General features: G+C 40.2%; 1 protein-coding gene and 1 long non-coding RNA gene across 3 annotated transcripts in view; one reads left to right on the forward strand and one right to left on the reverse strand.

Annotated features, from left to right (window-relative positions):
* LOC138110051 (uncharacterized) overlaps positions 1-3,126 on the forward strand; it is a 50,500-nt gene extending 47,374 nt beyond the window's left edge. Inside the window, exons 2-3 of the long non-coding RNA XR_011150775.1 lie at positions 2,171-2,216; positions 3,056-3,126. This is a non-coding gene — a long non-coding RNA (uncharacterized lncRNA). The remainder of the gene's footprint in view (positions 1-2,170; positions 2,217-3,055) is intronic.
* Positions 1-13,748, reverse strand: part of POLR1A (RNA polymerase I subunit A) — a 30,045-nt gene extending 16,297 nt beyond the window's left edge. Inside the window, exons 1-18 of one of the 2 annotated variants that reach the window (XM_069014679.1) lie at positions 13,593-13,748; positions 12,914-13,118; positions 11,688-11,837; positions 11,490-11,597; positions 10,450-10,535; positions 10,234-10,343; positions 8,603-8,689; positions 7,838-7,940; positions 7,214-7,373; positions 6,069-6,242; positions 5,776-5,898; positions 4,768-4,995; positions 3,524-3,778; positions 2,978-3,169; positions 2,398-2,541; positions 1,774-1,957; positions 431-513; positions 160-318 (exon numbers count right to left, since the gene is read on the reverse strand). In XM_069014679.1, coding sequence (XP_068870780.1) covers positions 160-318; positions 431-513; positions 1,774-1,957; positions 2,398-2,541; positions 2,978-3,169; positions 3,524-3,778; positions 4,768-4,995; positions 5,776-5,898; positions 6,069-6,242; positions 7,214-7,373; positions 7,838-7,940; positions 8,603-8,689; positions 10,234-10,343; positions 10,450-10,535; positions 11,490-11,597; positions 11,688-11,837; positions 12,914-13,118; positions 13,593-13,669 — 2,628 coding nt within the window. In that variant the 5' untranslated portion in view covers positions 13,670-13,748. Of the gene's footprint in view, positions 1-159; positions 319-430; positions 514-1,773; positions 1,958-2,397; positions 2,542-2,977; positions 3,170-3,523; positions 3,779-4,767; positions 4,996-5,775; positions 5,899-6,068; positions 6,243-7,213; positions 7,374-7,837; positions 7,941-8,602; positions 8,690-10,233; positions 10,344-10,449; positions 10,536-11,489; positions 11,598-11,687; positions 11,838-12,111; positions 12,220-12,913; positions 13,119-13,592 lie in introns of those variants that run through there. The other variant, XM_069014680.1, reaches the window with a different exon arrangement.
* Positions 13,749-13,764: the final 16 nt, after the last annotated feature.

A 13,764-nucleotide genomic window follows, 5' to 3' on the forward strand; every position in this document is an offset into this window, starting at 1 on the left:
GACAAGGCTGAGGAGGAGAGGCAGCATGTGGAGCCTCATACTGGAGACAGATGGAAAGCTTCAGCCTCTGGAAGAGTCAGGCACCACTCAGCCACATTAATTAACTTAATAAGAAAGTCTCCAAACAAGATTAGTATGCACAGATGCCTCGATGCCAACCTTGTTAACTTCATTGTTGTAACTGTTTACTTCCTCCTTGAACTTCATATCAACCATGTTAAAATCCCTCTGGTCTTTGCAGAGATGGGCATCCTGCCACTTCCCTTGGACCTCCTCACATGATGCTGTTTCTGGCAAATTAAGAGCAGCTCTAACAGCCTGAAAGTAAAATATAGGAAGTTTTAGGTGTTAAGTAGGCATAACTGAACAAGGCAGGATTTCAAAAATTTTGCATTATGGAAGAAAAAAAAAATTTGCAAAACAGACTTACTTCAATACCACTCTGCCTCGACCTTTCAATGATTTTTTTTCTTTTGTGATCTGCTTCAGGTTTAACCAAAATATCTTCAATCCCTGTTAAAGGTAAGAGACAGAATACAATAGTCTAAACTGAACAAGAATCAAAGAAGGAACCACAGTTGGTGTCAGGGATTTTCTTTTCCTGGTGTCAGGAAAAGAAAGTCACAATTAAAGTTATAATAATGGTTAGACTCAGGGTCTGCAGCTTGACAAGAAGAAAAAAATCTGAGTAGCTTTTGGATGGAGAAGTTACTGTACACCATAAGAAAAAAAAAAGAGCAACATCAGCTAAGCAGTGAGGGAGCAAAATCAACAGCCTAATTTAAGAAGTCTTAACTTTAACAGTCTCTGAAAAAATCTTAATTGATGCACTTGCACAAACTAATGCTTTATGGACCAGCCACGTCAAACTGCTCTTCTTCTTCCATCCGCATCAAAATTCCTATTAGCTGAACTTTTTACAATCTGGCATTTCTTAGCTTTTTTTAAAAAGATAAATAAAAAATACAGACCCTTGTGACGACAGGACCAGGGAACAGGTTAAACACTGGAACCCAAACTCTTGTAAGCTATTTGTAAGGAGTCCTGCCACAGTCACTAACATGGCTGTGTCAAAACACCAAATCCCAAACTCCTGCTCCAGTCTCACTTCTCTTTTTCTGATGTTTTAACTGCCTAGTGATCCCAGGCTTGTTATCTTTTCCTAACTAGTTTTTGCACCCTGACTCTCAAGAGTCCTGTGTCTTACAGTCAATCAATCCTCTTCCTCACTCCAAAAGATGCCCTTCCCTTTTCCCTGCTCACAGCAGTCTGTTGGTCCCTCACTTCTGCTAACAGGTGACTGTGTCCCTCTAACTCCTGTGAGAGTTTGAAAAGCCGTGATGAAAGTCAAACATTTACCAGAAGTTTTACTGTAGAATGTGATGTGCAAGACTTGATTAACAACCCCTTAACAGCTTTGTCAGCTGTTCTGCTTTCTATGCAATAATTATTTTTCCAAGAAGCAAACACAAGGTTTTGCTCTAAACAAAATTTCAACCCCAGACATGTTGACTGTGCAAACTTTGACTAGGCAGGACAAAAGAGAGAACTTCTTGGACATACTCAAGACTTGTGTTTTCTCTTTATGCTTAGAAGGCCAGCTGTGCACCAACAAAAAAACAAGATCAAATAAAGGCTGGCAGGCAGCTATCCCACTCAAGGGCAGTCTTGCCAAATTTTATTAACAGAATTAGCATGTATTATGCCCAACAATGTCTGGTTTATACCTCAGGAGGTGCTGCACTACAGCACTGCACTGCTGCAGTTACTCACCCATGGTAAATCCCCTGTACAGCTGCAGGTAAGCAGTGAAGAGGCGCCCCAGACACGTCAGCACTTTCCCACTGGTTTCACCCCCATAGATCTCATAGCAGCAGTGGACCAGGCCATAGGCAGAGCTGCCAAAGTGAGCTTTGTCCAAGACTCCACACAGTAATTCCCCATCTCTGATAATAACCTAAAAAACAGAACACAGCTTTGAGTTAGGAAAACAGCAATTCTGATCTTACTATGACCTCTACAGGCTTTTGTGTGTAATCTATGTGAAAAGAGGTTTAAGTTTAAAAAGCTCACGTATTGGTGAACAGTTAAATGGTCAGATTTATCTATACTTCCAGAATTTATAGTAGAAATAAAACTTCTAACACCATCTCTGTTTTTCTACCTATAGAGTCTGACAATGAAGACACATGGTCTAACAGAGAGATGGAATCTACGTAAGTCAGGACTACAGAGAGTTTTTCCTGACTCCCCGGCCTATCCTTTAATCACCCACTTCTGGCAGTAACTCTTGCAAAATATCTGCTTCTAACTTTGTCACCTCCCTGCTTCCCTTCCCATTTCTCATGCCATTTTAATACAACACAGCCCAGCCCAACCCCCAGAGTTGTTGCATACCTGAGATTCACACATTGAATCAAGATTCAGAAATCCTTTTGCAGGTCCCTTTATCCAGGCTTTCCCGCCAATCTTTGCTTTCCCAGTCAAATTCAGTGGAGCATGTTTGTCTGGAATGATGTTTATTAACAATGTAGAAACAACCTATAAGGAAGCAGGATGATGGAAGGAATTATTTATTTTCTATACTCCCTTCTCAATATACAAAATTTGGCATGGATGAAAAAAGCAGCATCCTGCATGTATTCTTTCCATTGACACTAAAGTTTTGAAAGCTTGGAAATCTGACAAGACAGGAATATCCTCCTGCTACTCTAGCCTCTTAAGGATCAATGAGCTGAGACACATCATTATTCAGAAATATAAAACAGCAAAGGTTTTTCCAATAATTAGATATATTAAAATTAAAAAATAAAAAAGCTGTCTGTTGGGTTTCACAGCTCAAAAATACACACGAAGACCCACATGGTGTTGATGGGATCTGGCCTTTCAAACACCCTAAACAGCACTGCTTTTATTATTAGCATTCTGCTTACTTTGAAACCATCAGCATTCTTTAACCCTGTAAATAATAAACTACCTGCTTTCCTGTCCATAATCTCTGTGGCTTCATAATGGCAGGAGGAAAGATTTTAATTCTTCCTTTTTTGTCTGTCAGTCCTCGGTACACAAGCTCCATGTATTGCTCTCTGGTGAAAAAGCAGCCCCGGATCGTCATGCTGACTCCAGAAACCATGTGATCTTGGATCAAGCCAGGAAGTGGCTTCCCATCCTGAAGAGGTAACAAGAAAAAGGTGGTGGTACAGGGGGATAGTAAGTCATGTGCCTCCAGCTCCCAAAATTATTCCCCCTAGATAAATGCACTTAAATAATTTGTAAAGAACTCATCATTACAGCACAACTCTCTACTGAATCTCTTCTGGACACTGACATTCAAAGCAACAAGATGGTTTGGATTTGCTGGGCCTTCTTTAGAGGAACAGAACCACAAGTGGAGAAAGAACACAGACATAAACCTCAAAAATAAGTAAATAGGTTGTTAAAAAATTACCTCACTTCTCATTAGACAAAATAAACAAACCAGAGTGATTTCATAGGAATAAATTTATCTGGCAGTTTTACTTGCCTTTGGCACGAGGTACTGCTCATCAGTGAAGGCTAAGGTGTAGGCTTCTGCTCTGCCCAGCTCGCTCTGCGGGAAATGGGCGTTCATTTCATCCCCATCGAAGTCAGCATTGTAAGCCTTGCAGTTGGCATAGTGAAGCCTCAGCACTTTCTCCCCAGGCAGGATTCGGGCCCGGTGAGCTTGGATGGAAGGTCTGTGAAGCGTGGGCTGGCGGTTCAGTAACAGCACATCCCCATTCTTAATGTGCCGACACACCTGCAAAAGAGATTTGGTTGCTGCCTACAAGGCATTGCCATGCCTCAGAAAGGACTAATTTATCTTTAAATACACACACATCCAAAACATCTTCTTTCTGGTGTTCATGTTCTGTGCAAAACTCAGAGAGAATCAAGACTGCTTGCCCCTGAACGCCCTCTGCTCTTCACCAAACAACAAACCTCCCATTAACTCCCCCAACCCACAGTGATCAAATCAATAAGCTCTTCATCCAAAGCCCACTGGGCTGAATTGATACCTCCCACAATACACCCACTCCTGGACACCCTAGACTAAGGTAGTAATATAACCTTAAGCTAAAGCAGACACTGGGAATCTCTTAATTTCAGTTTCAGTAACTTAATTTGAGTACAACACAATATATCCTTACCTAGAACAGGCTCTCAAAACAGTCTCATTGTAATTTTTCTGTTTGTAACATCCAAATATCCACTTAAGTGATTACCAACAGGAGTATGGTAAATTGTTTATACAATCTAAATATTGTTATGTTTAACTCTGAGACAGGTTCTGAAAGAACTGACATCACAGAAATACTCAAACTTAAATTTCAAATCTCTGCTAAGCCTTTGTGAGAGGGTAATACATAATGTGAAAACATTATTAAACACCAAAACTTTTGCCCTAGCAGCTAAATAGTAAGTTTTCAACTTTTGCAAGGGATGGAGATACAGTTAAGAAGTTTCAAAGGTTGATTAAGCTAGAGGAGATAAGAGAAGAAACAACTGACGCAGAACCAATTAGGTTGGAAAAGACCCCTGAGATCATGGAGCCCAACTGCTAAGCCAGCACTGCCAAAGCCACCACTAAGAATACTCTGGGATCTTGGCATGCTGAATGACACACACTGCATATTAGAAGAAAGTAAAATCCAGTATGGAAAAATGGGATTTAGAATTTGAAAAAGTATCACATTTAACTTCCTACGTCCCCAACCAGAGATGGATGAGGGCTCTGCCAATACTCACAATCTTCAGCCCTGTCTGGGGTGCCCCTGAGGAGGGGGTGAGGAGCTGCTTGGCGATGGCCTCGCGCTGGGTCAGGCTGGTGGCACTCAGCACTGTGCGAGAGCCGTCCTCGTTAATGACCATGGAGGCCCCAGGGTGGACCTTGGGGCCATTGATGACAGCCTGCCTCAGCTCTTTGACATTCCAGGGAGTGACTGGCTGAGGGTAAGTCAGTTTGGTAGCAAATACCTAGACAGGAGGGAAAACAGGAGAGGAACAACATGTTGTTCAATTTTGGCTTCAAACTGTAAAAAAAGTCACTGATAAAACAGCATCAAATGTTAACTCATACAATGCAAACACAAATTACTTTAAGCTCTTGAATGCATCTCCTCCTCAGTCTACTCTAATGCCAAATAAATACATTTCTGTTTTAAAATCCTCTACAATAAGAATAGAAACAACGTCCTTTTTAATATTTTCTACTGCAGTATAAAACTCAATTAGCAATTAAAGAAAGCAAGCACAGATTTAAATTCTGCAAACAAGCCAACAAATAGAGAGAAAAAGCACATTATCACCAGGTTCATTATTTTCTTCAAAGATGATGATGATAATGAAAAGCTCAAATTCAGGCTTGGTGTCATCTCTATGTGGTTAAAAATCCTTAATGATGGATGAAGTTGGTGACATTATCGTGGCCTTCTCTTAATGCTGCAATACCTCAAAAGTACCTTGTACAAAGACCATAGGAGAAACAGGATCTGCTTTTAAAGTCTGCACCAATTCCTAATCCCATAAAGCACATACAGCTTTTTCTTTTTTTAAATCCCCTTTCTCAGATGTGGTGTTCTTGCTCTGTAACAGTAAGCATTTCCCACTCTTCACTGCTCTTTCCTTATTAACACTGGGCAGGAAGGAGTTCAGACGAGTCAGAAACTCTCCACATTTTAAACTGTTACCAAGTGTCAGCAGTGTAGTTCAGCCCTGAGCTGCACCAGAAAGACACAGTCCTTTATTTATGCTCACCATAGGGATGCCAATCTCGTTGGTCCCGATGTACATATCGGGGCAAATGACGGATCGAGCAGCAAAATCCACACGCTTCCCCATCATGTGCTTGCGGAACAGCCCTTCCTTCTTCTCCAGCAGCTTTGGAAACAGAAGGTAACAATTAAAACCTGAAAGTATGGAAAACCAGATGGATTCTTGCAATGATGAGTGTCGTGAAAATGACCACCTACTAACCACAAATAGTTCACTTTTTTCTGACTCCATCAGCTTCTCTTTTTTAACTGTATAAGACTCCACTTCCTACCCACCTGACGAATACCAGGGTATTTTTCTGTTATCAGCTTGTCCATGTCACTATCAAACACAATGTTGACATGGCTCTGCAGACGTATCCAAGCGTTGTACAGCTTATCTGCAATGCTCTGTCCAGGAATCGTTGTCAGCACAGAACGGTCCAGAGGTTCACTATCCCCTCCTGTCTCCTACAGAAACAGAAATTAGAAACTTGGACTTAACAAAAAATATCTTCTATTTACTAGGCTGAAATTATAGTATTAATTACAGTATTAAACATAGCAAATGAAACATTCACCATTATTTTGCACTGGTAGTCAGTCCAAGTTAGGAATCACTGTAACTAGAAAATCCTGTTCTTAGATAAAAATAATGTAAATCCAAGAGTTTTTACCACCTACATCCCCCTTCGTTTTCAGTCTAAAAGCTGCTACAGCAGTCACATCCAAAACTCATTAACTTCCTGTCAAACGTTTTATGAACCTATCTCCATCTAGTGGCTACTTTCTGAGTAACTAAAAATGTTTCCAAGATCTTTTACACTTAAGATGTAAATCAAGTTCAGCTGAAACTGAGTCCAGTGTCAAAGACCTCTCAATGATATATAACTTTTGAACAAACAAGGAATGTGAGGAAAGCTGACATACATTATTATTTACACTATATAACTATGTGAACTGTCAAAAGCAGACAAGCGTTATTACTAATTAATGTTATTTGTGAAATTTTGGGTTCTACTTAGACATCAATTGTCAAAAAAGAAACACAATCACAACTGGCTCCACTAGGCTTAGAAGCTAAAGTGGCTTTTTTCCCTTCTTTTCATGTGATGAGATGCTGGCAAAGTTTTACTGTGAGCTGTCTGTGCTGTACAGATTTAATTCTCTGGAAACAGGAGCCTGTTATGTCTCATGTACAGCAATCTAATACCAAAAACCACGACTAAGAGAATCTGAGCAAAATGTTTTTTTCCTTTGTACCAGGTAGAAAAGGGTCGGGGTGGGGGAAGAAAGCTATGGAGAATGGAGAACATCTCCACCAGCAGATGCTCCAACAGCTCAGTCAAAAATTGTTACTGGCACAGCTTAAGCAGGAGCCTACCTGAACTCGACCCACACATCCAAAAAAAGCAAAGAATAAGACAACCAGCAACTCTTACTGTTTGGATTTCTTCTGCAATTTTTATTGGATGACACTGCTCTTTTGCCATGAAAACCAAGAGCTTCCGTATTAACTGGGCATCTTTCATCACAGCCTGCAAGTTCACAGTCTGCCCATTTGTGAACAGGCGGTCTCCAACGCGATTCACGGGACGATACCTACAGCACATCAAAATTACTTTAGAAGATTAAAGCCACTCAAAAGCAACATGATAAACCTCAAAACATTCTAAGCTAAATCTGCAGTGCATGGACACTAATCCAAACAAACTAACAGTAGGCATTTAAAAATTCCTATATTCTACTGGGATAGTTATAAAAGAGGAATGATCCTTAACATGAAATTTTATCAGTACTGTACACTTATAATATTCTGTAATAATTTAAAATACTAACACTAAAATATATTTTTTCCATAATTAGTATTTCAGTCTTCTAACAATCTTATCTGGAAGTTACAGTAGAACTTATCACCAATTACTACTGTGATTTTTATTATTTTAACACTCCACTGACACTTCAGCAGACCAGTGTCTGTGCTATAGGAGTTTAGATCTCCAACTCTTGCAAAGGATGCACTAAACCCTGTGATTTCTACAAAATCATGGGGGGATAAATTTTACCTTGAAGGTGGAACCACAAGTAGATCTAAAAAAAACATGTCTGGACTGAATCCTGAACTTTCATGGGGATCCATCCCAGGGAAGAGATAATGCAGAAAGAAACCTAAAAAGATACAATGAAAATATAAACTCATTCTCACTGCTACTGTTTGGGAATCCAAACCCCCAGATGCACTTGGTCAACCAAGTCAAAAGAATCTGCTAAATTAAACACTATTGAGCTTGTTTAAAATAAAAGCATTTAGACATACTTTAGAAAAAACTGACGCCCTCTTTTCAGTCATGTATTTTAGAAACAACTCTGGACAGAAATATAGTTTATAGAGAGAAGAAAAAGCAAAGCAAGAGGAAGAAAGTTTCCAGCTACTAACTACAACTGTATCACAAAACTGTTTTGTTTTCTCCTGGCAACCGCAGACAGATTCAGAGAACAGGCAACTCAAAAAAGAGGCTGATAAATCCATTCTCAGGCTTTAACTAGGGTAACTGTGAGGTGCAGCACCACAGGAAAATCAAAATCTTTGCAAACAACAGTTGTGATTTGTGGGGAGCCACAACTTAAAAATAACTGATCAAAGTGTTAATTGAATCCAGGTCTCTGCATTCACTGCCTGCCACTCCTCCTGTCACAAAACCTACCTTTCAGCCAGGAGTCCTTAAGGCAAAAGACAAAAATCTGACAAGGAGTTCATACTGGAATAGTTACTGGCTTCATCCACTAAAAGGTACAGAAAACAAAGTGATGTTGCTCTTCACAACCATTACCTTCATTCTTCCACAGAGCCAGGATGTATTCCTTGGCAGTCATTGGTGTCAGGTATCCTCTCTTCCCTAACTGGCTTTCATCAATACCTGAAAAGTAAAAAAGAAAATAAAAATAAAATATTTAATAAAAACCCAAACAAAACCACAAAAAAACCCAAAACCCCAAACCCTCAAGAGATTATTGTGAAAGGGTTTTTTTTTTTGCTTATAGGGGTAAGTGCTTCCAGCTCAGAGAAGGAATGGAAATACGTACAAAATATACTGGCTGACATCTACATCAAAATTATCACTTAAATGTTTGCTTTGGGAATATGAAATTAACTACAGAAAGAAACCATTTCTGTGACTAGTGAATATGAATATAAGTAACAGAAATAAGACTCCATTTTAGCATCTGAAGTTTATGCTTTATTTATAGTGAGCTGGAACCTTTCTTCAAATGATCTCATCCCCTGACCAAAACACAAATCAAGAGTCAGCCTGCAGCTGGGGAACCTTTCAGTAGGGTTCAGGTATTTCAGTGAGATATCAAGGTTCCCATGAAATACTCAACTGGAGGAGACAATAGCACCAGCCAGCAATCCCTCCCTATTATAATTCAGAGTCTGGGCTACCTCTGCTTTGGAGAGGAAGGAAAACACATGGTTTTGCTACTGAAAAGCAAAAAGATCGATTATTTTAAAAACAAAGCCAGAGATTTTAGATTTCAATTTCCACTTCTCTTGCAGGCCAGCCCCGTGAGTCCCAGAATACACAACTTGATGAAAAGCAATTCTCCCATGACCTCACACAGTTTCCTCTTCTTTTTCTGGCTAAGGTCCAGAAATGCAGAAGTTCAATTCTCCATTCACCTAGAAGAACTTTCCATCCCTTAAACAGAAATGCATCAATGCCAAGGTTAAAGGCACCCCCTTTTGGGACTTAACCATGCACAGGCTACGCAGAATGTACCTAACTGTGTGGTCCATCCCATTTCAGAATATAGAATACTTCCCATTTTGCTTCTTCAGCCACAGCTCCAGAGATTTAATTGAGTATTTAAATCACAGAGTAGCAAACAAAATAAACTCTCCATGGAAGCCTTTTCTAAGGGCTAAATAACACACAAAAATCTGCTTCAATTCTGTCTCATGTGTAAAGGATCAAGGATGCAAGAGGAAAAAGGAGGTTTAAATTGATTAAATCAATAGATTAATTAATCCTGGAAAGCGCCACCTACTTTTCTTTCTGTCTTTTACTCTGTAAGAGAAAATTCACGTCATTTTCTTTCTGAAGTTGGTTATCTTTCTCCTAATTAATCTTATCTCTAGTTGCTCTGTTTAAAAAATCCAGCAGAAAATCAACTACCTGCCAAAAATGAATTGCCCCAAAACCACCCTAAAGCTGACATAGATTATGCTGTTGTGCTTCTTTTCCTGACACAGAGACAATTGAAGCTGCAAAGCACAGCAGGCTCTAAAATAGAAATTTAATGGAACTGGTTTCTCTCTGACTCCTAAAGCTTACTGGTTTAGTTACAATCAGTATTTTTTATAAATGAGTCCCAAGTGCACATTCAGTGCTAGGAATCTCTGCCCCTTAAGTGCAGGGGAGAAGTGCCAACATATTTGAGTAGAAGACAAATATTTTACCTGCTATTTCATCCAGAATGCCTTCCTCTCCTGACTTATGGTACACTGTAGAAGGATAGGTTACTGTCAGCTTGCTGTTGTGCTCCTTTCTCACCAGTGATCTCCTGGATCTTAAAGGAAAAAAGAAAACCAAACAGGACAGGCAGATACAAGTTAATAGAAATACTGTATTTAACTAGAAACCAGCTATTTACTTCCTCAGGGACTTAAACTTACTTGCAGTTTGGGCATTTCTTTGAACCCATGTGCGCTTTCCAGAACTGTGCTATCAGTTTATTTCTACACTCACACACATTTTTGACCTGATGAAGGAAAAAAAAAAACAACAACCTTAAAAATATGAAAATAATAAAAATAAAACATCTTACGCAAAGAATTCACTAAGCATTATACAATTAACATTAATTATCAACATGAACATTATTAGTACCAATGCACACACATCCATGTACTGATTAATTCATGCTTTGATCTGTAGTGTTCTTTCATCATCTACCCATTTGCTGGAGACATACATCCCTCCTTTCCACCCTCCTTTTTCAATTTATTCCATAAAGTCCTTATTTTTCAAAAGTCAGTACTGGAATTTAAAGTTTTTTTCTAATGATGATTTAAGAAGGTATAAGAATGACAAAAATCACTTCTTTTTACAGCTTATGAATGTATGACTTACAAAGTCCTTAAGCTTAGCTTTTGAACAAGTGATCAAGGAATTAAAACTGGCTTATAAACAAATCTGCTCGATGATGTTACATTTTTAAACATCTTCTTCATTCATATTTGACTTTACTAACCATACATATTAAACTACATTTAAATGGAAATTAGAATGCAATTACACAAGTTTTTCTAAAAATGTCACTGTTATTAATTCTGCAAAAGTTTGCTGGATGCAGGAGTTCTCAAAATGTGTTCTGCAACTCAAAACAGCCAGAGCATCATACAGGTAAGTATCAACATCTGTAGGTGAAGTACTGACAGAAATACCAGATTTTTATATGCTATTTACACCATCAAAACATTTCCCTACACAGACATTTCCCTATTTCCCAGAAACTCAACAGTTATACAAATGGGAAATAAAATCCTTTTTAAGTTTAATTTCAGACATTTCCCTCAAAAAGCCCTCTAAACATAACAGAGGTCAGAACTCCTGGACAAAATCCAGCACCTACACAGTCAAAGACTGGCTTTGTTCTGCACATTGTTAAGAGGATAAAGCCCAAGATCTCAGGAGAAGCACTGACTGTACTTACATTAGAACACCGATCTCTTATTTGAGAGCTTTGCAACATTTCTTGGACATGGCGATTTAACTCCTCTTCAATTTCTGAGCCTGTTGCATCTGCACATTGCTCTACAAACTAAAAGGAACAGAAGAAAAGAAACTGGCATAGCTTTATAGTTATGAGACTATGAACTCCAAAAGAGATGGAGCAATAGACAGTACTTGCCCTGTTCAGAATGATTTCAAGGTCATAGACAGCGTGAAGCAACCCTTTCTCTAGCACCTTCAGCTGACTTAGCAGTAAGTGAACCACGGCTCGAGGACATGTCAGCATGTGACAATTCAGACAAGATCCTCGGATTAAAAGGTATAATTTCTGGAAAGAAAAGAGGAAAAAAATGTTATGCTGGCAGATTTACTAGCTTGCACAGTAAGTAATAAATACAATTGTTTGTACTTAAAGAAAGTGCTACTATAATAGGGAAATTAGACTAACGGTAATTTTAATCATAAAGAATATGCTTGAAAAAAAATTTCTTTCAACCAAACTCATATGCAAAGCATGGTCTGTAGATAAACTCTCTGCACGTAACAGATACATGAAACACCTGTGGTATCTACAGCATCTCTGGGACCAAGGCTGCTCTTACACAGCACGGTGACTACAGCTTCTAACAGCTCATCCCACACGGGACAATGGGGAACCCAAACCCCCACGCTAGCAAAATGAAACATTCTGGTCTCAATCCTTCATACAATCACATCTCCTCAAGGTCTGGGAAATTATCAGTGGGTTTTACTATTTAACACAGCTGTGTGTGATTATTTAACACAGCTCTCTCTCCCTCCAGCTGCGCACAGCCCCCGTGGCCTGAAGGCTGGGAATTACTGCTGCAGGATTTTAATCCTTGATCAATGCAGGTATTTGAGTTAAAGCTGGAACAAGGCTAGAAGTGGGTACCTCATCTAACTTTAGACACTTGAAAGTGAGATTTTGACTCTCAATTAGCAGCCTGTGCAGAAGGCTGCTATTGTAAATGGTGAGATCAGCACCTCAGGAGAAAATTCATCCCAGCTCAGGTTTCTTATAAACTGGATGAATAGACAGCTGTTTATGTGCAGTAGTTTGTTAGAGAAAATGATAATTTCTACTGTGCCATCCATTTAATTAAAGCATGACATCCTACAGCCAGTCACACACCTTATGTCGAATATTCCCCCCTCACCTGTCTACCAATATTGAGTAAAATAATAGTTACAATGAAGCCCTTATTTTTCAGAAGGTCTATTTTGTATTGAACTATCATGACACAACAAACCTTTTCTACTACATTTGCTGTTACTACACTTAAAAGAAAAACAGATCTTGGCACCTTTATTATTTTCAAGGACTGCAACTACATGACAGCTCGGGCACCACCCCCTTTACCAGTAATCGCTACGTGTACATACATCGAAGAACAGGGGGTTGTAGACAGTCAGAGGCAGTTCTATATGGCCAAAGTGTCCGGGGCAGTTGCTGAAGTTCTGCATGCAAGTCGCACACACTTCTTTGGAGTCCGGAGGTCCCAAGGCCAAGTCGTACAGTCCATTTACAGCCGGATTCCCCACATTATCCAGGTACTGAGGGTTTGTTATGGGTTTTACACTCAGTTTCCTTAAGGTGAAAGGGATGAGTAAAAATCAACGGCAGCAAACAACAACATGACACGCACTTGAGCGGTACAACTAAAACGGGCATTTAGTATCTGTGTGATCTTTTTAACTGATGAAAACATCTTCCTGAAAACATTTTGCGGATGCAACGGGAATTTGTGTACCAATGATTTCATCATCTGAGCAAAGCAAAATCATTCCTACCACAGCAAATATTTCTTTTACATCTTTATCCGTGCTACTAAGAAATCACGTAATTTTGCCTGTGTGTCCCCTCCAGCGGTGCGAGAGCTTGTATAAAACTCGGCTGCCGCCATCCCGACGTCTGGGCCCCGGCCCAGCCGGACCACATGTCCCAGCATGCCGCGCGCCACAGCCTGCCGCAGCTCCGCGGCGCCCTGCCGCGAGGCACTCTGGGACTCGTAGTGCCCAGCAGCACCCGCACAGCTCCGGATGCGTACACATGGACCCTCACCTGATCTCCTCGGCCGTGTACATCCCGAAGGACACCCCGACCAGCCGCCGCCACGGCACCACTTTGGGCGGCCTCATGGCGAACGAGCAACTCCTTCCCGGCCGACAGCTGATCCCGCTCTCCCCTTGGAAGCGCCGCGCCACGGGCAGCACCACGCCGTCCAGGGCGCGGG

The sequence above is a fragment of the Aphelocoma coerulescens genome, chromosome 4, assembly GCF_041296385.1.
Source record: "Aphelocoma coerulescens isolate FSJ_1873_10779 chromosome 4, UR_Acoe_1.0, whole genome shotgun sequence".
NCBI lineage: Eukaryota > Metazoa > Chordata > Aves > Passeriformes > Corvidae > Aphelocoma > Aphelocoma coerulescens.